Source organism: Diorhabda carinulata, chromosome X, assembly GCF_026250575.1.
Source record: "Diorhabda carinulata isolate Delta chromosome X, icDioCari1.1, whole genome shotgun sequence".
NCBI classification, from domain to species: domain Eukaryota; kingdom Metazoa; phylum Arthropoda; class Insecta; order Coleoptera; family Chrysomelidae; genus Diorhabda; species Diorhabda carinulata.
This window is the reverse complement of record NC_079472.1, coordinates 21,478,058-21,505,842: the sequence shown is the minus strand read 5'-3', so window position 1 is coordinate 21,505,842 and position 27,785 is coordinate 21,478,058. Positions and strand designations below refer to the sequence as shown.

Below are 27,785 nucleotides of genomic sequence, written 5' to 3'. Positions count from 1 at the left end.
TCGCCTTGTTTCTATTTCAGTTAATTTGATATTCTCTGTGTGTTTTGTTATTTTCCACGTTATCCTCAACATTCTGCGTTTGTTCATAATTCCCTAATACATATAGTAACATATAGTAGTTTGCTATTTAGAAGATTTACTGAACGATATTTTTCAAAATTAGTTGTTTTAATTTTTTTTTGTAAAACTTTTAAAGCAACAAACAGAGAAAAGAGATAAAAGGTCTATGAAATTTGCAATACCAAGAATCTGGCGAGAACCGATAGATCACATCCAAGACTGCTTCGTTTGCGTTATAAATCCGAGTAAAAGACGTAGAAGAAAAAATGCAAAACCTATCGAATATCCCGACCTTGAATCTTCTTCTGCTCAAATTGCACATGACCTGACACGACCAGTACTTGAACCACGAGTGCCATCTGGAGACACGGGCGTGAATATAAAAACTCTACTCTGATCTCGCAGTATTATAACTAATTGTAATTTATGAACAAATTTGAAAATTCTTATTTCCATAACTATCACAAAAGCAAACTTGATATTAAAAAAAGGTATTTTCTTTTCGTTTTTGTATGTAATTGACCGAAAAATCATAATATAAACTTTAGGACAAACAACGAAAATTTTTTTGTTGAGTGGTGTTATTTATTCCACATATTGATTATATTTAGTAATTCAAAATAAAGTATATCACCTTATACGTACGTACATAGCAGTTATAGTATTGAAAAATTAGAGAAAGATGTTTGTCATTTCTTGCATCTACTTGTATTTTGGTCTCCCCTAAGTCATCTTCAAAGTTTAGAATAATAATTTTCATGGACCACCAAATTGCGATCTATTTCTTTGATATTAGAAAATCCTAAAAATAAAATGGATGAGAAAGGATTATTATTATCAATACAAACCCCTTATTATTATTTTTTTCCTTCGCCTATGTGACTACGGAGTAAAATATTCAGGAGCGTCTTAGTACTGATTAAAGAACTGATGAGAATATTCGACATAAATGAGGTTATAAATTGAATAAAATAAAACAATAATACCTAACTCAAATCTTAATAGATTTGGGATCTCGTATACATTGCGACCCAAAGGATCTGTCACGTTCCCCTTGCTTGCTGCGATACTGGAGAACCCCGGGTTTACAGCTGGTCTGTTAGTCCCATTCCTTTTAAAAAGTCTAGAATATCGGATGGCTCTAACAGCTAAAAGAGTCTTTGCCTGTCTCAGCCCCTGTAAGTTGTCCCAATAATTGATTTTGCTCCTATCTACTTCCCCTTCCAATGTTTTTTCTATTGTTCTGTAGCCGATACCACAGAAGAGTACAGTTCCTATGAAGGGCTTGTTTGGGATAGTTCATATCTAGTTTGAACTGGACACATTTTTCAATTGCATAAATTTCCACTTGAAAAATGCTTGGTGTGTTGTCCAGGCTTTCACGGTCCCGTTCACTCCTATTCCAGTTCTATCTGCTGTTTTATATCCGTCCGTATACCATTTAATGGCATTTCTGTTCATTTCTTATATGGTGTATGAACCCACCTATTTTTACAGTTTGTTGGTCATTATTTAGGGTTTTTCTTTGGTGATTCCATTTCAAAACATTCAAAGTGATGTTTTCTCTGCCACGCTTTCCAGTAGCAAGAATATAAACCTATATCAGTGAAAAATATTGTACCCGGTCACCAGAAAGATTTCAGAAACATTGAAAATACAATTATTCTAAGCAACACATACAGCACAAAGGACAATTATCCCAGCAAATCAAAATAGAAAAGGCAGTGTTGTAATAGATTGAATGATGAGGAAAACGAAGGATAAAAGGACAGGAATCAACTGGAACCTATTCACAAAACTGAAAGTCTTTGAATTTGCGGATGATATGTCTATTAACAACAATTAGAAATTATACAGACAAAACCAAGAGGCTACATAATAATTAAGCACCGGCTGTACTGTACATAAACATCAAAAAACAAAGATATTACGACACAGCAAAACCGATACTGAAAGTACTATATACTTAGGAGGAATACAAATATAGCGAGTTGAACAATTTTGCTATTTAGGCGGAGGTACTAAACTTACTAAAATTACAGAGTAATGTAAATCCTGTTCTGTTATATGGAGCCGACCGATTATCAACAGTTGCGTACGAGTTATCTGTAAAATTTTCTGGCCAAATATGATAAGTAATAAACACATTCGGAACATAACTGAAGAAGAGAAAATAGACGTAACGATTACGAAGTGAAAATGGATAAATCATACACTATGGAAACCAGCAACAAACATAACCATACAAGCATTTAATTATAATACAACAGAGAGGAAGAGAAAAGGTAGATTTTTACAAACATAGAGGAGAACTATCGACAAAGATAACAGATAAACTTAACATGTAAAGAGGCTACAGAAATAGCCAAAAACACAAGAAAATGGTGAGCCCTTGTCAGCAAAATTGGTGGAAACCCACATAACGACACATGAGGATAGCGATCCCATCTTTTTACCACAGCTACTGCATCACCGACAGGTGCCCTTTGTTCCACTGGAAGCTATATGATGATGATGATTCGAAACAGCAGCAATTATTATTAGCAATTTGACGGTAAAAAAAAATAGTTTGTGTCAAATTAAATTTGTTTAAAATATTAGAAGAGACCTAAAATCCAAAGAATTTACATCAAATTGAATATTATGGAAACTTGAGCTATTATCGGAAATATTTGTTTAGACCATTACAATGTTTGGCAAAAAATTATGAAGGTTGTAAAAGCGTGTGGTGCTTTATCAGAATGCATAAGTTCAACAGATAAATGGAAAAGTTAAGTTAAAAGTCAAGATGTTAATGAGAAATATACAGAGTATAAAGAATATGTTGAATATAGCGGCTCAAATATACTGTTTCTTGAGTAAAATATATTAAGTTTTTAAAAGATAATCGCATTAATTCAGAAATTGGACAATAACACCCATATGAATTAAAAATATTGCTGATCTTATGTCGTAGAAGAAACCATAGATTGGGAAGATTTGATATCAATTAGAAGGTATCTGAATCTATGTATCTAGTAACGGAAGGAGACAAATGATAATAAAAAAACGGTCATATTCTTATAGCTTAAAATTAAAAATTTCTGGATTTTTTCTTGTCTGATAATACTTTCCAGACGCTAGTAACAGTATTATACATGGTGTTGTGTAAAATAAATAATGAAGATCTTTGGCAGTTATCAGCTATACCATTTTCTGAACTTTCTGAAGTGGTATTAATAGATCAGCTATAAATACTGAGCATCCCCCTGTGCCACAGCAAGAAAAGGGTGTAGGACACCCTAAATTACACATAGATAGAAGTAGTACAAGAGACTTGAAAATAGATACGCAAGATGACGGATACAGACAAAATTAAAAACGATACACATATTTCAAATGAATGTACTGATATTATTGATAGAATTATTCCGAAATGAAAACAATTTTTGCAGCCCTAGAGAAAATAAAACTATGTTGAGGAACAAAAACTAATACATCTGTCCAGTTTCTTACCTGCAATAGCCATGCAGGTTATTAGTTCCTTTTTAAGAATATTAAGGATTTGTTCAACGCCGGCTTGTCCACTGTGTGTTAAACCCCAAAGAGCAGGTCGACCTATGAACACCATTCTAGCACCAAGAGCTACAGCCTTCAAAATATCTACTCCGTCAGTAACACCACCGTCCATATAAACTTCTATTTTATCTCCAACGGCTTTAACAATTTCTGACAAAGCATCTATCTGAAATTCAATCAATTAACTCCTAATTATTAGAAAATCGAAGATATTTACAGCTGCGACTGTTCCATCTATTTGTCTGGCGCCATGATTTGATACTTGGATAGCCGCTACTCCCGCTTGGACTCCCAGAAGTGCATCTTCTGCGGTTAATATTCCTTTAAGTACTATGGGTAGCTTAGTTATACTCTTCAACCATTTCAAATCTTCCCAATTGATAGAAGAATCAAAAAGACTAGTGACGTAATTATTTAGTCCAGATTCGTGATCGCGTTCTGTATTCATACCAGATTTAATACCTTGGAAATTTGCCAATCTAAAAAATTCGATTCAGATATTTTACTATCAAATCTTATTAGTACTTGTTATTGCAAATGGATATTTTCAGCAGCTATTGCTTACTAATAAGTCTCCTTCCGGCAAGTGAGTTTGTTACTGTAGACTCTTCTGAGACATCAAAAACAGATAAAATATGCAGAATAAACAAACTTATTTGTTCAAATATACGCCAATTGACAGTTCAAAAGCGCATAGTCTAAGAGCCAGTGGCAAGCGATCTGTATGTGTTTTAAAAGATCTAAAATTTTGCCCAGTGAGTCTCTGAGCAAGGAGTGCTTCAGGCGAAGTAGGTTGATTTAATGTCAAAACAACATTGGAAAACAATTATCTCCTTACAAAAGTCATTACAGACATTTTTTAAATAACAAAAATTATTAATGAAGAATTCACAATAACTTAATGATCCGCACAAAGCATTGTGACATTTAATTTGCAAATGAATCGAGTGCAACTAGAGGAGGGTGAATGATACTCCTCTAAATTGTGACATTTCAGCATAAAAAAGTCGAATAATCGATAGAAGTAGAGAAATATTGATTACCTTAAGTGAGAAGGCAAAGTAAATTTATTTCTCAAATCTTCTAATCGAAGTCCAAAAACAGGAGCGTCAACTGTTAGTACTAATGCTTTAAACCCAGCTTTTTCGGCTCTTATGACTAAGTCTCGAGTAATATTCCTAAAATTAAAAGTGTTATATTGGATTGAAACTATTTATATTCGATAGTTTACCTGTCTTTATAAATATAAAGTTGATACCATTTAATAGCTTGGGGAGCAGCCTCGGCAACTTCTTCAATGCTGCTTGTAGATAGAGTACTGAGAGTAAAGATCGTCCCCAACTCCTGAGCAGCTGAAGAAACGCATAATATGGAAATATTCATTCCACAACAATAGGGTAAATAATAAATTGTTTAAAATGAAAACCGCCAATTAATACAATATACAAATACAATAATACTCTCTATTAAACGAGATATAACTTGAGTGTGAGGTTAACAGTTTTCAAGCAGGTTTAGACTCGACTGGCGTTTTCTAGAATTTGTTAAACGAGTTTTATTGAAATAAATATTTGTTGACCCTAAAAAATTAACCAACAAAGTTAACATAAACATTTTCACTTTTTTGTTTCAAACATTTTTTATCAACAACACGCGCCTTAAGTATTTTGACCAGTTATTAAACTACAGATCAAAAATATGCAGTTAGGAATACAGACTAGACGTATAATCGAAAAAGTTCACTAAAGGGTACTTAACGACCGTCGGATTAAGGTTAGAGATATAGAAGAGGCCATCGACATATCATAAAATGCATTTACCAAAGGCTGACTGAAGAATTATGCATGCTTAAGCTATCAGCTTCAGTCTTACGTTGGGTGTCGGGTTTGTTCACTTTGGACCATAAGTACATTCGAATGAACATATCACAGGCCTTATTGACGTGTTTTAAGGCAAATGAGTAGAATTTTTTTCATCGATTCATAGCTAAAAACGAAACCTGAGTCCATCACTAGATTCTGGAAAAAAATACTGTGAAGACAGTTGATTGCAAAAAGTTAATCTGCTCCAAAAAAGGCAAAGACGGTTTCATCGTCCGGAAAAGTGATGGCGACCGTTTTTTGGTCTAGACATGGGATCAGGTTCATCGACTATCTTTAAAATTGTAAAACAATAGCGGTAGAGTATGAAGCATCATTGCTTGATAAAGTAAAGGGAGAAATTGCAAAAAGCGATCGCATATGAAGAAAAAGAAAGTGCTGTTCCATCAGGAAAACGCACCTTCCCACACTTTAGTAATCGCCATCGCGAAAATCTACGAATTGCAGCACTTCGTATTGATTGACTATTTATCATATTCACCAGATATGTCCCCCAGCGACCTTCTCCTGTTTCATAGCCTTACGCCTATTTTGGGAAGGAAAAACTCTTATATGAAAGGATTAAAAAAGGTTAGAGTATCGCTGGACCAGCGATGCTAAAGTGTAATTTTCTGAGTAAGTTACAAAGTAAATTACGAAATATTAAATAAGGTTTTTACATGGTATTTTACAGGTAAAATTACCGCCATTATTTGCCCGAGTCACCCAACATAACAATTGTGTTTGCGTTAAGTTCTATTGCTAATCTCATAATTGCACCGAACCTCTCACGGTACTACGCAAATATCACCATCATCCTCTACTTCAACAAAAGCAGATACATGATGAGGGTGGGGAAGTAAATATGGTTAACCGTTAACAGCTTTCTATTATACTATTGTTTTAATTAATTAATAATTCCATGATATGGTCCGTGAAGCCGGTCGTGTCCGGTTGTAATGGAATTCTAAAATTTTGCGAAGTCGTGGTACGTTTGATATACTTCGTATAAGGTTGGTTTTTATATATGTTTTCATCATAGCAGGCGATTTGTTTACTAATTGCAAGGAAATTCTTGCTATATATTTTTTTACTTTATAGAATTCTAGAAATGTTGTTTCTGCTATATACATCGAGCAAGTTTAGCGGAGTTAGTTAGTTTATAATAAATAGTCAAATTTAAGTAAATTATATAAGGTAGGGATTTAGAGAATAATTAAGTGTTTGAATAAATTGAATAAGTAGGAGACAGTGTTTATAAATTTACTCACCGATAGAACTAGTATATGTAAATAAGAGAAACAATACAGTATCTTACGAAGTTAAGAATTTAATAATAAAAATAATAAATAAAATAAAATTCTGATACTACTGACACCCTTGATGATGATTTTTCATCTCACACTCAGACTTTGACCATTTCGATAACGATAATTTAATTTAAATGAAGAAATAATAGTACAATTAAATGCGGATTATGTATTATCAAGTAACATAATTTACAAATAATTTATTTCACTACTTACCAACCTACGATACTTGTTACAATCAGTCGGTACATATTTTTTTTTGTTTTTTATATATAGAATATTGTTAATTCTACATAATTTTTTTAAAACAAAAAAAAATAAAGTTTCTTTACATACAGCGATCTCGCTCTCGAATCTTTTAGAACGAAATCTTGCCATTCTCATTACAGTTGGTTTTGTTTATCGGCAGTAAATTACTATAGTACATTACCGCAAGAGTTTACACTACCGTAGTGTTCTTAATGCGGTATATTTTATAAAAAAAAAATATCTTGTTTCTTTGTTAAGTTGTTTCAGAGCCATTCTATGATTTAGTTACTTCAAATGTTATATTACCTCGAGCATTGGCACATTCTCCCAATGGATGCGCCATTTTTTGCATAGCAGTTGGAGCGATACCTATGGGCATTGAAATTTTTTCTCCAAGAATTGTAGTTGATAAATCCACGTTTTCTACATTCCTCAAGCATCTTGGCCTGATTTTATACCTATAACAGCCGAAAATCACGTATTTAATATGACAATCATTCATATAGAATTTCATTAGCAATGAACGAAAGAAAATGGAAAAATTTTATTGTTCAATGTGATTGTGTCTTTTCTTCGTCTCAATCCATGCAATTTTTGACGTAAAAAATGATACTATACACGAAATCTACAAATCTTTTCCATTTGAAATTAATGAATTACTACTAATTGACGAGTGGACTGTTTAATTGATCCATCAATTGTCATCATACGTAAGTACACACGTGAAATTTCAAGGATTTATTTTCAGGCGAAACTAGAATAATTTTATCATACTTAGTTCTTCCAATATAAATAGCAGAAGACAGTTATGTGAGGAACAATCAAAAATTAAGAATTAAGGAATGAATAATAATGTTCACTCCCGTAAACAATTCGGTAAACAACTACAAACCGTCAGTCCACGTGAACTCATCATCTTCACTGTCTACCAATGAAAACAACGAATCGTAAACATAAATGTATTTCTATTGACCGAAGCCGAATGCACACAATTTCTTCGAGATATTCCTACTAGAAGATCTGCGATAAACAGTGGTGTGGATTGGTGAGATTTATTCAATTCATAATTTTTTTAAATAAATAGAAATAGGGCGTCCATGGAAGAATGAAGACAATGAATTGCGCAGTGTAGTGAGAATAAACACAGGTATGAATCTGATAATGCAATAATAATAAGAATTGCTTAACTAACAAGAGAAATAGTTATTTTCCTAACAAGTGCGAAAAGTGATACTTTTCCGCCTACGACTGCAGTTGTCCCGAACGATGCGGTGCGGAGTTTGGGCAAGCGGTCAAGTACGAGAACAGCACTTTACGCATGAGTTAGGAATATTATTTTTTCTACGACCGCATATACAAAAAAGTATACCAACCCATTTTCAAAAATTATTTTATTCCAACAAACATAATAATATTCAAAACTTTAATTAAAAACTACAATTTATTATAAATATTAATATTGAAAACACAATTTGTTGCATTTTGTAGACTAGTAACAATTGCCGGTCCAGTGAAGTTATTTGGTTTCAACTGGAAGGTAGATGACGTCAATGAGGATGGCATCGATTGCAGGTCGCCTAAAGATGACGATGACGGTGACGGCGACGGTTTTAAGTCATTTGTAGTACAGAGAATTTTATTTGATATTTTTTTCATCTGATTCCAGGGGTCCTCCAAATAGCCCTCAGCGACAGTAGTAGACTTCCAGCCACCGAGGCGCTTTAGGTTAGTTATTTCTTCGCCGGAGTCTGCTAGGAACGTTGCCTAAACTGTGACCTGTATATAGCGTTCCGGATTAGGTAGGCGTAAATATGCAGCAATCTCTGCTGGCATCTTACCAAAAGTGTTTACGCCATCGCATTGAACTGAGCATTTTTCATTCTTATAATGAATAAAAAATCGGCGGTGTGGAGTGGTAGGTGGTCGTATCGTTTTGAACAACTTTGAAGTTTTAGTAACAATTACCCGCCTGGTTTGTCATAGCAACTGATATCAAACCCGGGTGGTTTGATTGTTGTTTTGTGACACTCCTTTGAAGAATGTACAAGGTTATATCAAAAATATCTATATTATTTTATATTTTCAAAAAATTAAAGATGCTACAAAAAGCTAGAAAAGGTTTAAATTTTATTTGGTGGACTATTTCGTAAATATTTATTTACCTGTAGTAACAATAGTTATAACCTCCGAAGTAAAAAACTATCTAATAAGGTCAAAATTTGCATAATTTTACTTTCCCGCACTAGTTCGATAGTGACAAGATTATTTGCATCAGATTAAAAACTACCGAAATTCTTATTAACGAATGGGGTACAAAAAGAGCTCAGTTCACGTCTGGAACCCCGTGTAAACCAAACTCCCTTATAGGCAGGTACATTTTATATTTTAATATTCAGTTGCAGCAAGTTAACGATAATGGTATAATGATTTTCTTCCAGGTTCCCAAATAGGACTACAATTATACATATTTTTAAAAGTATTTATAAAAATAATAAATTTGTAGAATGAGGTATCTACGCCTATGGTAGATCAAACCAAATTGTCGGGTTTTTATAATCTGAAATCTGAAATTGATATTGGAAGAACTATAACACAACCAGAAGTTCGTACACAGATCATAATTTTCTTTAAAATTGATGAAGAAAAATTCGATTATTTCTAAAGATAACAAGTAAAATTCCATTTAACTTACTTATAAAACGCTTGTCTATTTTCCGCCAATGTTTGTTGCTTCCCTGCCCCACTTCTGTAATAATCTAAAGTTTTTTTTGGTAAATTATTGAAAGCATATTTTTCAAAATCTAAAACACTAACTAAATCTGACATTTTCTTTTGATATCGTGTAGATTAAGTACTAGTAATTCGGGTGTTGAGAAGCTACTAATGCCTTTGATGACCCCTCTGGTCATTATAATAAGGTTCGATAAGATAACAAGACGTCGTTAAAATATTTCAAGTTGCAAATATCAAACGAAGTAGATTTATTTACAATATTGATTATTACACTGTTATCAATATTATTCACCATTATTTTTACCAAGTATTATTATTACATCTCATCAGTATTATGTTGTTAAATAAGGAATACAAAATGCCATACATTAATTTGTGACGGAAAGATTTTGTTGTTTTTTGAGGAAAGTAACGTTTCCCGGATAAAAGTTTGTCGAAAAAATTGTACGAGATAATGATTCAACTCTTTATTTAACCACTATTATTACACTAATTACAACATTATTAACAAACACTCTTTATACCATTCGGATTTGTTTCTATCAGTCGCCACATATCTCCCATATTCTTCTACTATTCTACTTTGATCTCCTGTCTTACAAATAATTTTGCGATGGTCTAGAACATACTAGAACCCTCTAAAGTTTATAGTAATAGACAATTTCTTCTACCAGAAAAAACTAAAACATAGTGCACTGGTTACATAATAGATGGTGTCACATACCATTTATCTCATATTTTCTACTGCAAGTAGTGACCGGTGTGCGACTGGAAAAAAAAGGTACAGTAAAAAATTCTCTACAGATTGGTTGACAAGCATTTTTTACTAACCTTAAAATTTCACCGTAAAATGGGTTCATGTGCTCAAAAACATTTTTTATTGCGGATAACTCGAAATCTATGAGGATTTGGACACAAACCGTCGGGAAAAAATGTGGTTCCCAACATTCTGTACAAAAAAGGTTTCAATTTTTTCCTAAGCTAAAAGTTTCCAATATAAAATTGGTTTAAACGCTCAAAAATATTTTGAATCGCGAATAACCCGACAACTATGTAGAATTTGAAAAAAAGTGCCGGAGCCTAAACTGTAAAGTACAAAATGAGAACCCACATTTTTGTGAAAGAGAAACTATTAAAAAATCTGTGAATATTGAAATAATAATCAACCGAGAACGGAGATAGTTAATTCAATTGAAACCAAGGAGTTCATGTATGTTATATATGTCGTAGGTCAATAGACAAGTTGGGATTTTAGCTAATATCCCAGGATAATAGGCAGTTGGCTGATGGCGCGCCACGCATGCCTATTCTTCCGGAGTATTGGTAAATGCCGGACATAGATTATTCGTCGAAAAATGACCAAACGTTTGTCTATTCTCCTGGGACTTTAGCTAAAATTTGGATAACAGACTATAGGGTTTACAGAATAAGATAAAAAAAAGGGTAAAAGAAGTGTTATATCAATCAAACATATATTGCAACACGTGGAAGGCTTGGTTAGGTTAGGTTAGGTTAGGTTTATTGCGACAAGTGGAGGCTTGGTGACATTGTGATTTACATTTTATTTTTAAAAAAAGAACATCGGTTTGTTACCTCCTTCCGAGACTGACTGCATAGAAGATGCTTTTCGTAATGATATTAATTCTAGCTAAAGTCCCAGGAGAATAAACAAACTCTTTGTCATTTTTCGACGAATAATCTATTGTCCGGCATTTAGCTAACACACCGGAAAAATAGGCATGCGTGGCGCGCCATCAGCCTATTGACCTACGACATATACATGAAAATATTGATAATAACTCAAACGACACATCTCTTGTTGGATTTGCTTGTTTATATGACGAGTCATGAAATATATCCATTGAAACTTCAAATGCTTAAGTAGCCAATATGCCTCTTCACCGCACAAGATTTTCAAAAAGTCGAAAATTATATTAGTTTGCCGGAGTAGAAAATAGATGTACTGATTTTTTTTTCGAGTAGATGCCCCGGCTTTTGGCATTGAGGGACATTTACTCAGAAATAGTAGTTCCAACGAAAAAATGACTGGAAACCTTTTTTGTAGAAAATTTTGTGATCTACATTTTTTGTTCGAGCAGTTTTTTTCGAATTCCTCTTAGTTTTCGAGTTATTCGCGTTTCAAAGATTTTTGGAGCTACAAGTTCCAACATTTCGAAAATCCGTGCCCATAATTTTGTTAAGAGTTACTAGGCTTATTCAGTAACCAAAAATCTCCGAGAATCTAGAAAATCCTAAGCGCCCAAATTAATTTCGGGCTTATCCTATCCTACCTATACTAAAATGCCTAAGCTACACCAAATTTTCATGTTAACCACCAGAATCTTTCAGCCTTTTCTTGCCAAAATATCGTTAATTTGGAAGATTTTGTTTCTAGGGGGCTTACAGCCTTCTTTTTGGATGGGCTGCCTTTTTCTAAATCCTTGTGCCACACATATTCCTGATTTAAAAGTGTTTCATGAAATCCAATGTATACTGCTAAATATTCAAGGGAATCGTTTTCTATGGTTCTCTCCGTACAAAAAAGGGTTTTTTTCTTTGTAACCGAAGATTATAATGTTGTTTCATTTTGCCGTAATTCAGTTCCGAACGTCGAAAATCGCAATTCTCATCACTTTTCTCGAAAATGTCTTAAATCATTTTTTTCTGACGTGCATATTAAATAAGGCCGTAAATTAAACTATCCCGTACCGTAGTTCTTTGGCTATTGGCTTAAGTCCCATAATATCCACGTTCAACTTTTGTTTTATCATTGCAAACTCGAGAACTAAATTAAAGAGATACCTGAGAGAATCCGTTCCCCATCATATTCTTCAGTATTTCGCGGTTCTTCTTACCATCTAGTTCTCTTCGGTATTTTAAATCCAATGAGAAATTAATGTTTTTTCATTTATTGTGCCGTTGAAACTCACTCTCATTTGTTCTTATTGTTATATATATATATAAGCCGCGACGAAGCATCAACGAGGCTCGAGGCGGTAGTGATTTGTCTTGTTCTTGACTTTTGGTTTTTGTGTTGTTTCTTTCTGAACGCGTTTTGCGGTCGGAACAAAATTGACTAAATTGATTTTTGAACAACAAAAAATTACGAATTCTTGAAATAATTGAGAAGATCATGCAGTGTTATAATGTAAGTTTATTTACCAGCACCTTCTATAATAAGATAAACAAAAAATACGAATTTGAGCTGTGAATATCTTGTTTTTGTTATCTAATTAAAGAAAGAAAACATATTTTTATCAAAAAAATTCATTTTGTAGCTCTGATAATGAAATACAAAATTCTAAGGAAGTTTTTTTATTCAATTTGTATATAAATGCAAGAAAATTATAATTTTAATATATATCTTATACAGAGTGGGTTTTATGTATGGAACGCCTCAATTATCTCGGAAACGGCTTGTACGATTTTTATAAATTTTTGTATACAAGGGTCTTGTGATACCTCTGGTGTTATGGTGGTATCTACACTTTTGTCAGATTTTTCTTTTACCGGAAAAATAATGGACTTTGTTATTTCAAATAGATATATTTTATTTTTTTAGAAATCTTTAAGAAATACTGATTATTTTTCATGTAATTTTTCTCAAGAATGTGTAATTTTTGCTTTTAAATAATCCTATAACATAGTAACCATAGTAACATTACCTCGAAAATAAACAATTTCTTGATTTTCATGAGCTAATAGGTATTTGCCGCCTATTTTTCTTAAAACTTTTGGAGACTAACGATAAGAAGCGACAGCTTCCTTATTTTTATTGTTTTTTCCATAAAATTACAAAAAAAATAGTTTGATTTAATATTGTTAATGATGAATTATATAGTTACCAATGTGCTCTATAGATTCATTATCAATTCTCATAGCTTGATAAATGATCACTGAACTTGTCGGGTACATCATAAAATTTGAAACTATGTAGTTAGCATAAAAGACAGTGCGAGATATTTACTTATATTGGAAGTTAAAAGAGAAAAGCTAGCCCAAAATAGAAAATATATATAGGTACTTTCACTTGAAACAATGAATTTGCATTTAATATGTTGTCTACTCTGTGCATATTACGATTGGTGAAATAACTTCTTCGATTTTGCACAACTTCGGTATAATTCATTCAAACACTGAACTAAAACAAATGGCTATTCGACAATAGTTTAAATAGTAGCACACAAATACGAGGATGTATTGATATCTTCTAAGCCCAGACCACTTCCATACATAAACAAAATATTGCGTTACCATAGCAACGAACAATAACTTATTAGAAGTGTCAGTGTGAATTAAAAGAAAAAAATTGTCCACCGAAATCGTGAAAAACGAAAAATTGGGGTATCGAGCCATCATCAAGTACCTGTATTTAAAAAGGTTAAGAGGTAAGCAGATTTACGAAGATATGCTTAATACCCTTGGTGATCAATGTCCTTCGTATACGACCGTGAAAAATTGGACTGCATGCTTAAAAAAAAGTAAATTTTCCATTGAAGATGATGACCCATCGGAAAGGCCAGTTTCTGTGTCAGTCATGACATGATTTTATCAGACCGTCGAATTGGGCTAAAACGGATATCTGAAGCACTGAATATTTCATACGAACGCGTTCATCATATAGTTCACATCAATTTGGACATGTGCTCGATTTGAAAACGATGTAGACTTCTTAAACCGAATTGTTACTATAGATGAGACTTGGGTACACTTCTACGATCCAGAAATAAAGCAACAATCGATGGAATGGTGACACTGTGGTTCTCCAAGACCTAAGAAGTTTCGTGTCCAAAAATCTACTGGAAAAGTTCTTGCTTCAGTTTTTGGGGATTGCCATGGAATAATCATGATTGATTTTTTGGATAAGGGTAGAACAATAACTGGAGATTACTATTCGACATTACTGACCACTCTACGGGAAAAAATTAAAAAGAAAAGAACGGAAAGCTATCCAAAGGTGTTTTGTTTTACCAAGACAACGCCCCTGCACACAAATCTCATGTCGCCATGCAAAAAATTTGTTAAGGCTTGAATTACTAGAACAACCCCCTTATTCACCATATTTTGCACCGTCCGACTATCATCTCTTTCCTTAACTGGAAAAAAGTTTAAAAGGTCGTAAATTTTCTTCCAACGAGGAGGTAATAAAAGCTGTGGAGGTCTGGTTTACTGAGCAAGAAGAAATATTTTTTTCGAAAGGTCTAGAGACGTTGCAGGTTCGCTGTAATAAATGTATAATAAGACTTAATATTTTTACATTGAAATTTTGTTTGTTTCTATAGTAGGTTAAAAATTTTTCAATATATTCTCGTAGAAAGGTCGTCGTGAGAGGCTTAAGATGGATACACTCCCTCTATCAATGGCTATAATGAGGATTTTTTATTCTTATGAAGACACTTAACAATTAAATCCCATAATTGATGTAAATTGATAGTGAAAATGCTGCTTAAGAAACATTGTCAATGACCATTATCATCTGAGAAGCTACAATTTTCTTTCTGAAATTCTCATCTATTGATTGATATTAGAAAGAAAAATTAAATTCGTAACGTCTGAGAAACTACACTATTTCTTTCCGAATTCTCAATCTACCAAATACATATATGTACAATTAGTTAAAATAATACTAAATCTCAACATTATTCCCTAAGCACCGTACAATTATACATTCCAATCTACGAGCTCAAAAGGTTTGATTCTCTATGGATATCTGGAATATTGTGTGAAGACGAAGCGATTTGCATATTTGAATTCTATGCTTGCAGTGACGATTGCTCATACAAGGGTATAAGTAGACGGAGTTGTGTGGCTTATTTCCCTTCAGAGGAACTATTCCTATATCAGGGCCTACTCAAAGGACCACATTCCACAAAAATCCTCCTTATCCTATTTCAGTTATATCATAGTTAACCAGAGTTCATTCTGCATTTCTATCGTCCAGCAGCTGCTAAATTGGAAGCGTTGGTGATATTCATACTCAACAACTCAACATACTGTTTACACCACCACTACACCAACACTTACAATTACACATGTCTGACGCACGTTTCGATAACAAAGTTATCATCTTTAGAGACAATATGTTTACGATAACGCGCATCAGACAGTGTAATTCTGAGTATTGGTGTAGTGGGGTAGTGTAAACAGTTTATTCATTCCCGTTACAGGTGAAATTGTTTCACGGATAAACAGCCTCAGGGAAGCTGTTAATTTGAAAAAATCTGAACTATCATATATAACACAAGCAAACAATATGGTAATTCTTTCAATTATTTGTTCAAAAATAAGCTAATGCCGTTATTTCTTATATTAATTCTGCGATGAAATTTCATTCAATCAATTAGCTTTAAAGCAGGAATATAATCCGCGTGATTTTAATGTGTACTACTAATGTTTACCTTTACCGGGAGTGCAATGCATGACGATGTTCTTTTGAAAAGAACTTCCAGTCACTTTGACAACAACATTGGTAACGACCGCTTGGGATGATGCAATGCAATTCAAAACGAGATATTTTTTATGAACAGATGAAGCTGAGACGATTGATTCATGTATAGTCCAATTTCCATTGCTACCAAGTTGCAATTTTAAAGAGAAAACTAAATAATTTTGGCTGAACAACCAATTAAATGTCAGTCTCAGATCAGCTGATTGATTGGAGTACTAACGTTTGAATCGTTTTTTTTTTCGATTTTTTAACGCTGGAATTTGTTTGTAATATTTTCATTCGTTTTTTTATTGGGGTCAAGGATAGATAAAGTTTTCTGTAGAAAGTGAGTACACCATATTTTCTCGTACAACCTACGTTACTTTTTTAACTCCCTCTTAATATTGTCGGATTTGTAAAGTTATACTCAACATACTTATCGATCCGCTGGTAAGAATTTTAGTGATAATAACGGACGGTTCATATCCAAAGCTGCGAGAATCAAAAGATCAGTTTTGTTAGATAACCTGAACATGTTCTGTGACTAGAATCATGCGCAATTTGAAATTGTGCGATCGCGGTGCTGATAAAACTGTTCAGGATTTAAAATTCTGTGTTCATGGGGCACACATTTCCAATTCAGAACGTGTTCCGAATACTTCCAATGTATCTTCAGACTTGAGAAGGATTTTCAATCCGCGAAGATGCAATCATCCTATTTCTGATATATACCAAGAAATAACCTGTAATGTGTGTTTACTAAGTATTAAAAAAAACATAGTAGTTGACTCTATTTTCACAAATATTAAGAATAAATCTTCGAATAGTTAAATATATATCTATATATTTGATTCTTCTAGCCAGTTCTGAATTGAAATTATAATTTTGGATGTTCATAAATCGTTCGTGGAGGAATGTATGTTCAAAATACCTTCTGAACAATATCTGCGCATTTGACACGTCCAGAAGGTATTCAGAATATATTCTAAATGTTTCCAAATTATTTACTACGAACAAGCTATTATAGACCAGGGTAAAAACCTTTAAAAATAATAAAGAGTGAAAAAATAATAGTAGAATAAAACCTATTGGAAAAGGAGAAAATTATAATAAAAATGAAAAGAAAAATAATTTACGGGCAATCTGAGGTTGAAAAGGGAAAGGGGGTTAGTTTTTAAAGGTAAAAAACGGTTTATCTCGATTTCCGGCGAACTACAAGTCCTATGGAAAAAAGTCAAAAAATTGCGGGTGCGAGTTTTTTTGTCTTATCTTTTGCCTTTTCTGAGGAAATTTACTATAGTGATAATAATATTTTCTTACACCAACAGGAATTGGAAATTTCAACGAACAAAAATCTCGCCGACTTTTTTAAAAAGCATACTTTTTGATGGAAGAATTTTCGTTCGAAATTTAGGGTGCTTTTTGGATATTTTGTAAAAATAGCATGAAACAATACATATTTCAAATGAAATAAATTACAATGTATATGGTACATAAAAAGTCAATTTTTCACACAATTTCGTGATAAAATTGTTTTTTGTAAAAGATAAAAACTACAAACGAAAAACTTGGTTTTTTGAATTTTTCACATAAATTTTGAGGTAATATGAAAAAAGTGTGAATACAAAAGTTGTAGATCTTCTTATTACCTATAACTTTGCTTTTCGACTTGTTTCCATAAGGTTTGTAGTTTTACCGGATATCGAGATAAACTATTTTTTACCCTTAAAAACTCCCTCCTCTTCCCTTCCCGACCTTAGATCGCCAGTAAATTATTTTTCCTTCTATTCTTATCATATTCTCCTTCTTTTCCAATGGGTTTCATCCTACTGTTATTTTTTTTTAACCTGGTCTATTATAATTTGTAGATCTTCTGAAATAACTGTGTAAATATTATACTGTATAAAGTTCTTCCTATTTTACGGTGATTTAAACATCCTCTCGATAGAGATATTTATTGACATAAAAGAAATGTTTTACAAACGATAGTTCTAGGTAATAAATATTTCTATTAGCTTATGTAATATGTGTTCGCCCACTTGGACAAAATGCAAGTCTACTTCTAGATTTGCATTTTATTCGATGTTTTCCATTGCAGACTGTCCTATATATCGATACAGTTAATCTTGATTTGCGATGTCAGGAGTGGCTTAAATCCAGTGGCGTGCATAAGAATTATTCTCATTAGAAATGAAAATGTAAAAGTTGTAGGTAATAAGATCTACAACTTTGATATTTACACTTTTTTCACATAACCTCGAAATATGTGCGAAAAATTCGAAAAATCAAGTTTTTACGGGTAAATACTTTAGACACATTCAGATGTATACTGAAATCTTCTGGATGTGTCAAATGCTTTGAAATCAATAAATATTTTTTCTTTCTAATATCACAAAATGAGAATCCGGAAAGAAATAGTGTACTTTCTCAGACGATAATGGTCATTGACAACGTTACAATGCTTTATTTTTGAGGTAATGTTACTATAATTAAATATTGAGATTTAAGAAGGGTTAACTAGGATTATTCTTAAGGAAAAATTACACATTCTTGAGAAAATAAAATCTCATGCAACAAAAAAACTGGAATCTGTTAACGTTTGGAGTAGTAATTTTAAAATGGAATTGTGAGGCTCATATTTTTTGATTGCATATACAATACAATAAACTTAAAAAAAGATACTGCCAGAGGTAACTACAGTTTTCTACACAAAAATTGATTCAAATAATTTGGAAGAGTTGAAGAATATTGTAGTAACAATTGGTTGGTGCATCCATTTCATGACCATCAAAGTTTTAAATACTATTGGACGCATTTTTGAGGCCGTTCCTGAAGGAAAACAATGTCCTTCAATAAAAGTGAGTGTTAATTTATTATCTAAATCAGTACCATAATAATTATATTCTTAATAATTTAACCAATTTTAGGGAAAGACATTGTTACGAACAAGCTCGCGAAATGGGGACTTAGGCCGGCTCTGTACAGCTACAATGGAATTTTAGTATTAAATAAATAGTCGTAGAGAAAAGAACTAATTAGTAAAAGTGGTCGAAGAAATTGTTTAAATGATATTTATAAGTAAATTATTATAAGTTAAGTCAGAGGTCGAAAAATTGCTGCTCTGGAGCCGCATATGGCTCTCTGAACCTTGAATGTGGCTCTGGCACAAGATTCCAATGGGTTTGCCTGGCCTCTATTATCCGGTTGTGGACCAAAAACATTTTAAATATGAGGGAAACGTTCTCAACATGTTTCAATATTTTAAAACAGCAATGCGACCTTAGCATTCGCCAAAAACCCTTTTAATGCTACGATAACAGATTTAGAATTTTCTCCTTTTGGCACCGGTAACTTTGAAATACAATTACTTGATTTGAAAAACAAGGATATATAGAGCTCTAAATTTGAATAACTTTGTTGATTTGGTGGTCTGCTTTAAAAAACCTGGAGAAAGAAGACATGATCATTTTCAACGCCTGGAATAGAATAGAAAACAAACAAAGAAAACGTCTTATAGATGAGAATCTGGAAATATGCCTAAAATTAAAAACAACAACCTACAAACAGGACTTAAGCAAACTTTCAAAGGAGATGCAAGAACATACTTCACGTTAAGTAGTGTTTATATGGATGCTTTACTAGATATCAAATTATTTTTTATCATGAATAAACTCCATAAGTTCTAACCTAACCCATAATTTAATTAATCTCTAAAATTATGATGAATGTTTACTACATTTACAAACAGATTTGGCTCTCAATTTTTTTAATCGTTTTAATTTGCATATTTGTCTCTTTGGCTAATAAGTTTGCCAACCACTGAGATAAGTGTATTGTATACAGTGTAAATAAATTAAAACGTAAGAGAGAGTGTTTATTACTTCACCCCACGAATATAAAAAGATTGTAAATAAATACGAGAAACGTTACAATATGAACTATGTATGTGTTTAATGGTGGCCGTTTTGACCCTTTTTTTATCGATACCATTTTTTAGTATTGCTATTTTCACTGGTTATTTTTTAATAGTATTTAGTGAAATAATTATCAACATTTAAATTCAGGAGAAAAATTTACATATACAGGTTGTCCCACTGAATATTTCGTTTTGTTAAATTATTTTTCTGCAAAATAAAAGGAAAAAGGGGTTTAAGTTTATAATGGAAAAACCTGGAACTAATAATCTTTTCTACTTGCAGTCATCACTTATTGATGTTTGAGAATATTTATTTAAATAATAATAATAATAATAATTAATAATATTTATTTAAAGTAATGTGTCATCTTTTTAATTTTGTAGGAGTGAATCTAGCAGTGGTATCGATTCTTGGAATCACTTAGGTGGGAGGAACACGTGGGTTGTGTCCAGATCACATCAACATCAGACTGTCGTTACTGATCATAATTCCATATCAGGTGAGAATTACTTATGTTACACTACCATTTATTTTGTTATAATATACAAGGTTTTCTTCAAATAATTACCGTGAATTAGAGAAATGTTATAACAAGTTGAGCAAAGATAACAGTTCTGTGTCATAGTGAACTTTATTATTATTTTCCCTGTTACAAATCCATCAATTATATATCATTTGACCAGGACTTAACCACTTGTAGTGTATTTTCTGAGTCTTGCTGTAGGTCTCTGTTATGTATGTGACTGGAGATATAGACGACACTGGATCTGCTTCACAAATTAATCTTCTCCAAAGTCACAGTTGATATTTTATTCTGTATTACAGACCTATTTTGCCCTGGATCCACCAACTCCTGATCTCAAACTATTCAGTAGCTTCCACATCATTCATGCTTCATCATGTTCTTGTGGTAGAATTAGCTAATGGAGAAGTAGGAAAAGCGTATGGACATCAACCATATCTCTTAAACGGTGTACAGAAGAAGAAGTACTTAGAATATCTAATATGAGCTGAAGATAAGGAGAAATAGATGATAGACGAAGATGGATACTACTAGTGAAATTTATAGAAGATTGAGAGAATTTTAAGTTTATTCAGACTTGAGCCTTTAAGCTAACTAATCAGCCAACAAATTACACTTTATCGTAAAATATGTTTCGATTGACATCATACTACATAGTTAATTGTATTTCAAACAATTTATAAAAGTTCTCGATGAATATTTCTAAAGTACAAACACATAATGAAAAAAATGTTTTTTTTTCTGGTGAAATCCTGTGTACGTAACAAGTAAACATTACTGTTACTGTAAATAATTGTATTCATGCTTATTCCTTAAATAGCTAAACATACATAGATAACAGGATAATGAGAATTTTTGTCATTATTTAGATAAGTTAAGCAATGGTTTAGTTGATTTTATGATACGACATTTTGGTTATGTGGTACAGACCTACTCGAAGTAAATCCAAGACATTTATTTTCTGGCTTTTAACTACTATTTTTCACTAAAAATTGACGTTTGTTTATTGTTAGTTCAAAATACCGTTGAGAGTTAGAATTGTGAAATTTTTACATCGAGCTCGATAAACGGTTGCAACTTCCTGTTTCCTCTTTTGCAATTCGCTGGAGATCAAATATTGTCATCACAATTGAATTTTTGCCGATAAAACCGTATATTGTACAACAAGTTGAAAAATTTCGAATTTCGTTGCTACAAGCCGAGGGCGAGCGCTCCAGCGAGCCAAATCAAGTGGAGAAGAAATGTCATTTCCTCATGTGTCGTTAACAGTACTATTTTCACGGATACCTTGTTTTTATATTATCCTTAAATTGTATATATATTGTATCCAATATATCCACTTTTGCACATTTTTGGTAAATTAAATATTAGCCGAGGTTGAAGTTGTATTTGATGGGGGAAACGTAATGAACATTCACAGCATTGTTGTATTTATTCTAGTGGTGCTGAATGGATTTTAAAATTGATATTTTTTTTATATTTACCAACATCACTGGATTTCAAACCCCCATTGCGTTTTAGAGTTGAAATCTCTAATTTATTATTAACTTAAAAACAACAGATGACTTTAAGCAGTGGCCCTAAGATTATTCTGGATGAAGTAATTGAAAATATGGTAATTATTTAGTTTAGGTTGCATACGCTTGATTTTCTTGAAATTTTAGTATGTTGTGGAGAATATATATATATATATATATATATATATATATATATATATATATATATATATATATATATATTAAATTATTCCTTCACATACTTTTTCAAGGTTAAAAATTTAGATAGGTTAGGTTAGGTTAGGCTCATACTCAAAATATTGAGGACTTTTGCGAGATATTCGTGATAACATACCTCGTTATGGAATTTCTATTTAAAAGACATTATTCATATTCAAATACCCCATAAAAATTATCGCATCACTCATTATTTTATAAATATTTTTAGTGTGTTGCATGTCTTTCGAATTTTATTATTATATCGAATTAAAACACCAATAGATACGGCTTTTGCAACATTTATTTTATATCTTGATTCATCCGTGAATAAAATATTAGACCAATCTTGAATATTCCAATTTGCGTGTTCTCGAGTAAATTCCAATCTTGCTACTCGAAGTTCTTTGGTAAGACGTGGACCTCTAGCTGGCAGTCTGGCTCGTGTAGCTGCTTTCAAACTGTTTGTAGGCTTATTCGGACATTACGAGCAGCCAACAGATCTGTTTGCAGCCGTCGAGCGGTGGTATGCTTAATTCTTAACGCCGTTAACCTCAAATAACGGTCATCTACTACCGAAGTTATCCTTCCGCGGCCTTGTTCAGGTATTCTGGTTAGCTACCCTGTTTCTTGGTACCGAATAACAACTCTGGATATGGTGCTTTGCTGAACTCCAATTACCCCGGCGACGTATCTTTGACTGCGACTATCTTGTATGAGCGTGATGATTCTAGCGGCTTCTTCATTCGTCACATGTCTTGTTAAACGTTGCGGCCTATCCATTATGAACAAAATAAATTAAAATTTTCACTAGACAATAACACTTAGAAAGTTCTCGATCTCAATACATTCTCCAAGACAGAAATGATTTACTCGAGCATTTTTGCTTACAAAATTTGCTCCTAAAATACCAGCGATGCGATAATTTTTGTGATCTGTATAGAATTTATTGCAGACATGTCACGAATGTATACAATAGAAATTGATGATTATTTGTACGTGTATATAAATGATTATTGTTAGAAGTTGATTTGTGTCATTACATTAGGCGTAAGGTGTTAAAAGATAAAAGATTTTTAACAGACCCCTCCCCCGCCCCTAATCCCCTCTCCGGCATCAAGTATTTGCAAAATATCAACCATTCAGTGAACATTTTCCAATGTGCAAACCTTAAAAACTATGTGAAGGAATGTTTTCCGCGTCCAACATATATATATATATATATATATATATATATATATATATATATATATATATATATATATATATCTTCTTTTTCAGTATAAAAAACTGTATAACATACTAAAATTTCAAGGAAATCGTGCGTATGCAACCTAAACTAAATAATTACCGAAAATATTTCGCTACATCTATTGCCTTGGTGCCAAATTTATGTTTTGTCCCTCTGGGTATTACGGTGATTAAAATAAACGTGTCTTGTTTATGCAGGATTGAAGCGTTGCATATTTTTTGTAAATTTTATATAATTTTCCTTATCGTCCATACATAAGCAGATTGAAATTAAAACAAAAAACATCTATAATCTTCCATAATATTATTTTGCATATCTTCGCCCAAAAATACTTTTCGTTAAGTACAAACTTTTGAAATTGTGGAAATGTGGTTCTCCGTCGAAATGGCCGACGATAGGGAATAGCGTAGCCGCAGCTGTACACGCCCGCCCCAAAATAAATTTAATATAGACAAATTTAAAAACTCAAAATTTCAAAAAACCAAAAAAATAAACAAACCGAGAATGACCATTTTTGCTTACAAGCTTCACTTTGGTTTTCATTTGGTCAAAATCTCCCCTTAGAAATAGTTAGGCAAACACAACCCAAAGAAACCACCACAATCCCAGCCCTGCAGAGGAGCTATTCCTATATCAGCGCCTACTCAAACAAACCACCTTCCTTATAAAAATCCTCCTTATCCTACCATACTTTAACCAACGAATTTTACTCTCTCTATCGGTTCTGTCAGTAGATAAGACTGCGCTCTATCTATTTCGAATGGAAATAAAACACGCAGGCTTTTGCTGTTTTCTAAAATTTTGTTGCGATTTTCGTTTTATTGACGTATCTTGATATATCGGTACAAATTAGATTAGATCCTCTTCTTTTTGATCAACTTGGTAATTTACAAGATTTATAGTTAGAACGAACAAATTAGAAGTGATGAATTAAAAAATAGCTGAGCTAAAAATAGCTGAGCTTTTTGTTAATATTTGAGAGACAAGAACAGTAATAAGAACTGTTTAGACTGCCAGTACTTGTTCTCGTTTCTTCCACAGAATGGAAAGAGAAAGAATAATTTTCGCTCATGGAAGTAGAAACACTCACGGTAGCAAATAACAAGTATTTTTGTCAGTGAAGTTGCCTGTAGCAAATAAAGAGTACACCAAAAAATGTATTGGTAATGTAGCAAATTATAAAATAATATGAATTTAAATATTTTGCTTATTTATTTTTTCACTTAAAAGAAAGAAATATCACGCTTTAAAAACAAATTTAAACACTTTTTTTTCTTTTAGAATATTTTCAACGAACGATCATTAAACCAGGACTGTTTATGCCTATTCCATACCGTCACTCTTAGGATCCAATCCCAGTAATGTAGTTGTATTGTACCGTTTTTACGGGAAAAAAATCTGGTCACCAAATTAATAACATTATTGAAATAACATATTTAATCAAAACGTATACAACTGTTTATCTTTATTTTTGATAAATTGAAACGAATAAAAAATAATCACATATTTCTGCGCATTTTGTAATTTTCTTCATATTTACATTTTACTTGAGCGGCTACTGCTTTGAACAGCGCCTACACGAATAGGGAAGGGTCCCAATTATTATAGGCGATATCCGATAGCTATCCCTAACGATAATATAGATTTTATCAATAAAATAAACCTTTCCTCACCAATCAATCAAACACAATCGGTTTCGCTTTGCCTACTACTACTCGAACACAAATTCACACGATTGCTGACAGAATAAGTCGAAAGCGGATTCCATACGTTTTTCTAGGTATACCAAGCATATAACATTGTGTTGGCTTAGAGTGTTGCGATCGCTGTTATTCAAATGTTTGGCTATAGTCACGTTCTTTAGCCGACTATATCGTAGTAGGTAAAGAAATTTAATAAGCGAAGAATTTTAAGTGGAAGAAGGGCGAAGTAAAAGTGCTCAGAGGGTGGTACTGTGACTTTACAGTTCTTTATTATTTTGTGAGGGCAGTGGTGTGAAATCAAAGCTGGTTATTTTGTGCAGTGATTTCTCGTAATTTTTGGAATTATAGAAAACTGAATAGAAATTATAATATGGTAAGTTTTTTATGCATTATTTAGTCTAAAAAGAAAAAAATCACTACTTCAGTTAATTTTGAATTATTTTGAAACTAATTTGAAAAAATGGTAGTTGTGTTTTAGATCTTTCAAGGCGGTTAGAAATTGATATTTAGAGCTGTGATTCGTAATTTTAATATTTTTTTTATAACGAAATGCTGATATATCGAATTTACTAGTGTTGACTTCATGAATTTATTTACAAAAATTTCATAACGTTTCAGGATATCCATTGACATGTGAATTAATAGATGTATATAAACGTTTATATGGCACATATAATAAAAAGTAGAATACAATAAAAGAGATAATCAACTTTTTATTTAATTTAAAAAATTACTTTCGCATGTTGAAGCAGTCATGATACGTAACGAATATACGGAGAAAAACCTTGCGTTTCCCACGTTATCATTTTCACAAACATTAAACATCAAAATGCTCATTTTATGTTGTTCAACTTCCCTGCAAGTCTTTTTAAGAAAATTATTTTCAAACGCTCTAAAAAAATTGATGAAACGCTTCATTTATTTCGTTAAATTTCGACTACATTCATAGTAAGATATTGGATGGTCAAGAAGCGTTAAGCACTTGGGCCTACTTCAAAAAGCCGATTAAAAACTTTGGCTTGAGCTTTTTAACGTCCATAAGCTAACAGTGAGTATTTGAAACTTCACACGTGTGAAGTCATCTATTACGCTTATAGTGTAGAGATGGCATTTTAACCGACCGTGTCTGTTTAGAAGGCCATTTCGTTTAAATGGAGGAGTTATTTGATAAGAAAGGCAGAAGTCGCATCTATGTGTGTCTTAGTTTCACAGATGCCAAATCCGCTTCGTCATTGCGCCCTTATTGCCCCAACTACTAGACATCTAAACGAGATGGACCTTGCAACGATCAATTACTAATAATCTTTAAACTTTCTGACATTCTAGCACAAGCCTAGAACACACATTTCCAGTTGTTATGGCTCAAATGATATCTTGTTTGAGCTTTCTTGACTTCGTAAATGTTTGTTTAGTACAAAAAATAACCAAAAATCACACATGACATGTCTCAAAATTACTGTTACCTCATTTTCACGTAAAAAATCAACTGCCTGCTGTGAGTATTGATTAACAAAAGATCTGCAATTAAATATTTTGGGTCGTACAAGTTTGCTGTCTGTCCCCTGATCTTCAATGCTTTCACTAATATTTTACGACGACAATTATTTGTTATTGTTGGTGAATCCATACACAGTTCTTCTGACGGTTATAAATATAATTAAATAGTATAAATGTTCACCAGTTACTACTTTAGAAAGAATACGTTCTCCACTATCATTTAACAATTTTAACATTGCCCACGTGTTTCTTACCTGCTATTTTTTCAATCGCTTGGTAACTGCATCTTGGATTTTCTTTGATAATACGCCTCCAAATTTCCAGGAGTAATTGAAAAACAAGGCTTACCAGCACATTCATTACCAAATTTATATATCTACTCTTTTATATATGCTATACCAGAGAAACACAGTTACTTGTGACGGTTTTTTATCATATAAGTAGCAACACAACAGCTCTCACAACGTATTACACAAAGATAGTGGTATTCAAAAATGCAGTGATGCCAGCTTTAGCTAATTCTCTCAAAATATACAGAGTTTTTGATGCTAAATCTTCTTGGTATTAGGTCTTTTTTTTATTGAGAATTAGCTTTTAAAAACAGGTAAAAACATTGACATTTCAATATATTTTGCTGTTTATCAAAATATGACTTGACATTGCATATATATATTAATTAATACATCACCTACAATGTATGCAAGTTGTCATTGTCATATTTTGATAAAGATCGAAATAGGTCGAAACGTCAATATTTTTACTAAAATCTAATTCTCAATAAAAAAGAGCGGAAACTAAGAAGATTTATGAAGAAAAACATACAAAAGGGTCGTAGAATATAAAATCAAAGAAATATACAGAGTGACGTGATATATCATAATAAAATAAAATTCTTGCGTTTTATTTAGAACAAAAAATTAATTTAAGTAGTTCGTATGTCCTAAACGTAGAGTTTGCGAATCATTTCAAGGTTTGAATTATTTGT

General features: G+C 32.4%; 2 protein-coding genes across 3 annotated transcripts in view; one reads left to right on the top strand and one right to left on the bottom strand.

Moving 5' to 3' along the window:
- Window positions 1-623: 623 nt before the first annotated feature.
- Window positions 624-27,249, bottom strand: LOC130900960 (2-Hydroxyacid oxidase 1). The gene is made up of 8 exons (XM_057811989.1): window positions 27,055-27,249; window positions 9,729-9,792; window positions 7,343-7,494; window positions 4,850-4,970; window positions 4,662-4,796; window positions 3,836-4,097; window positions 3,556-3,784; window positions 624-862 (listed from the first exon to the last, which is right to left on the bottom strand). Exons 1-8 carry the CDS (start codon window positions 27,158-27,160, stop codon window positions 795-797), a joined length of 1,137 nt encoding a protein of 378 aa, XP_057667972.1. The 5' UTR covers window positions 27,161-27,249; the 3' UTR covers window positions 624-794.
- The window catches only part of LOC130900954 (breast cancer anti-estrogen resistance protein 3 homolog), a 71,420-nt gene continuing 68,740 nt past the window's right edge, over window positions 25,106-27,785 (top strand). The window contains exon 1 of one of the 2 annotated variants that reach the window (XM_057811975.1): window positions 25,106-25,676. The gene's annotated coding sequence lies outside the window, so the exon portion shown is untranslated. The remainder of the gene's footprint in view (window positions 25,677-27,785) is intronic. The other variant, XM_057811973.1, reaches the window with a different exon arrangement.

Bases quoted from the DNA above. Each gene is read 5' to 3' on its own strand.
- LOC130900960 (XM_057811989.1), bottom strand. From the start codon at position 27,160: ATGAATGTGCTGGTAAGCCTTGTTTTTCAATTACTCCTGGAAATTTGG. The intron at 4,971-7,342 runs GTAATATAACAT...GCGTTTCTTCAG, and splicing joins AGAATGTGCCAATGCTCGAG to CTGCTCAGGAGTTGGGGACG. The intron at 4,797-4,849 runs GTAAACTATCGA...TTTTAATTTTAG, and splicing joins CTTTATATTTATAAAGACAG to GAATATTACTCGAGACTTAG.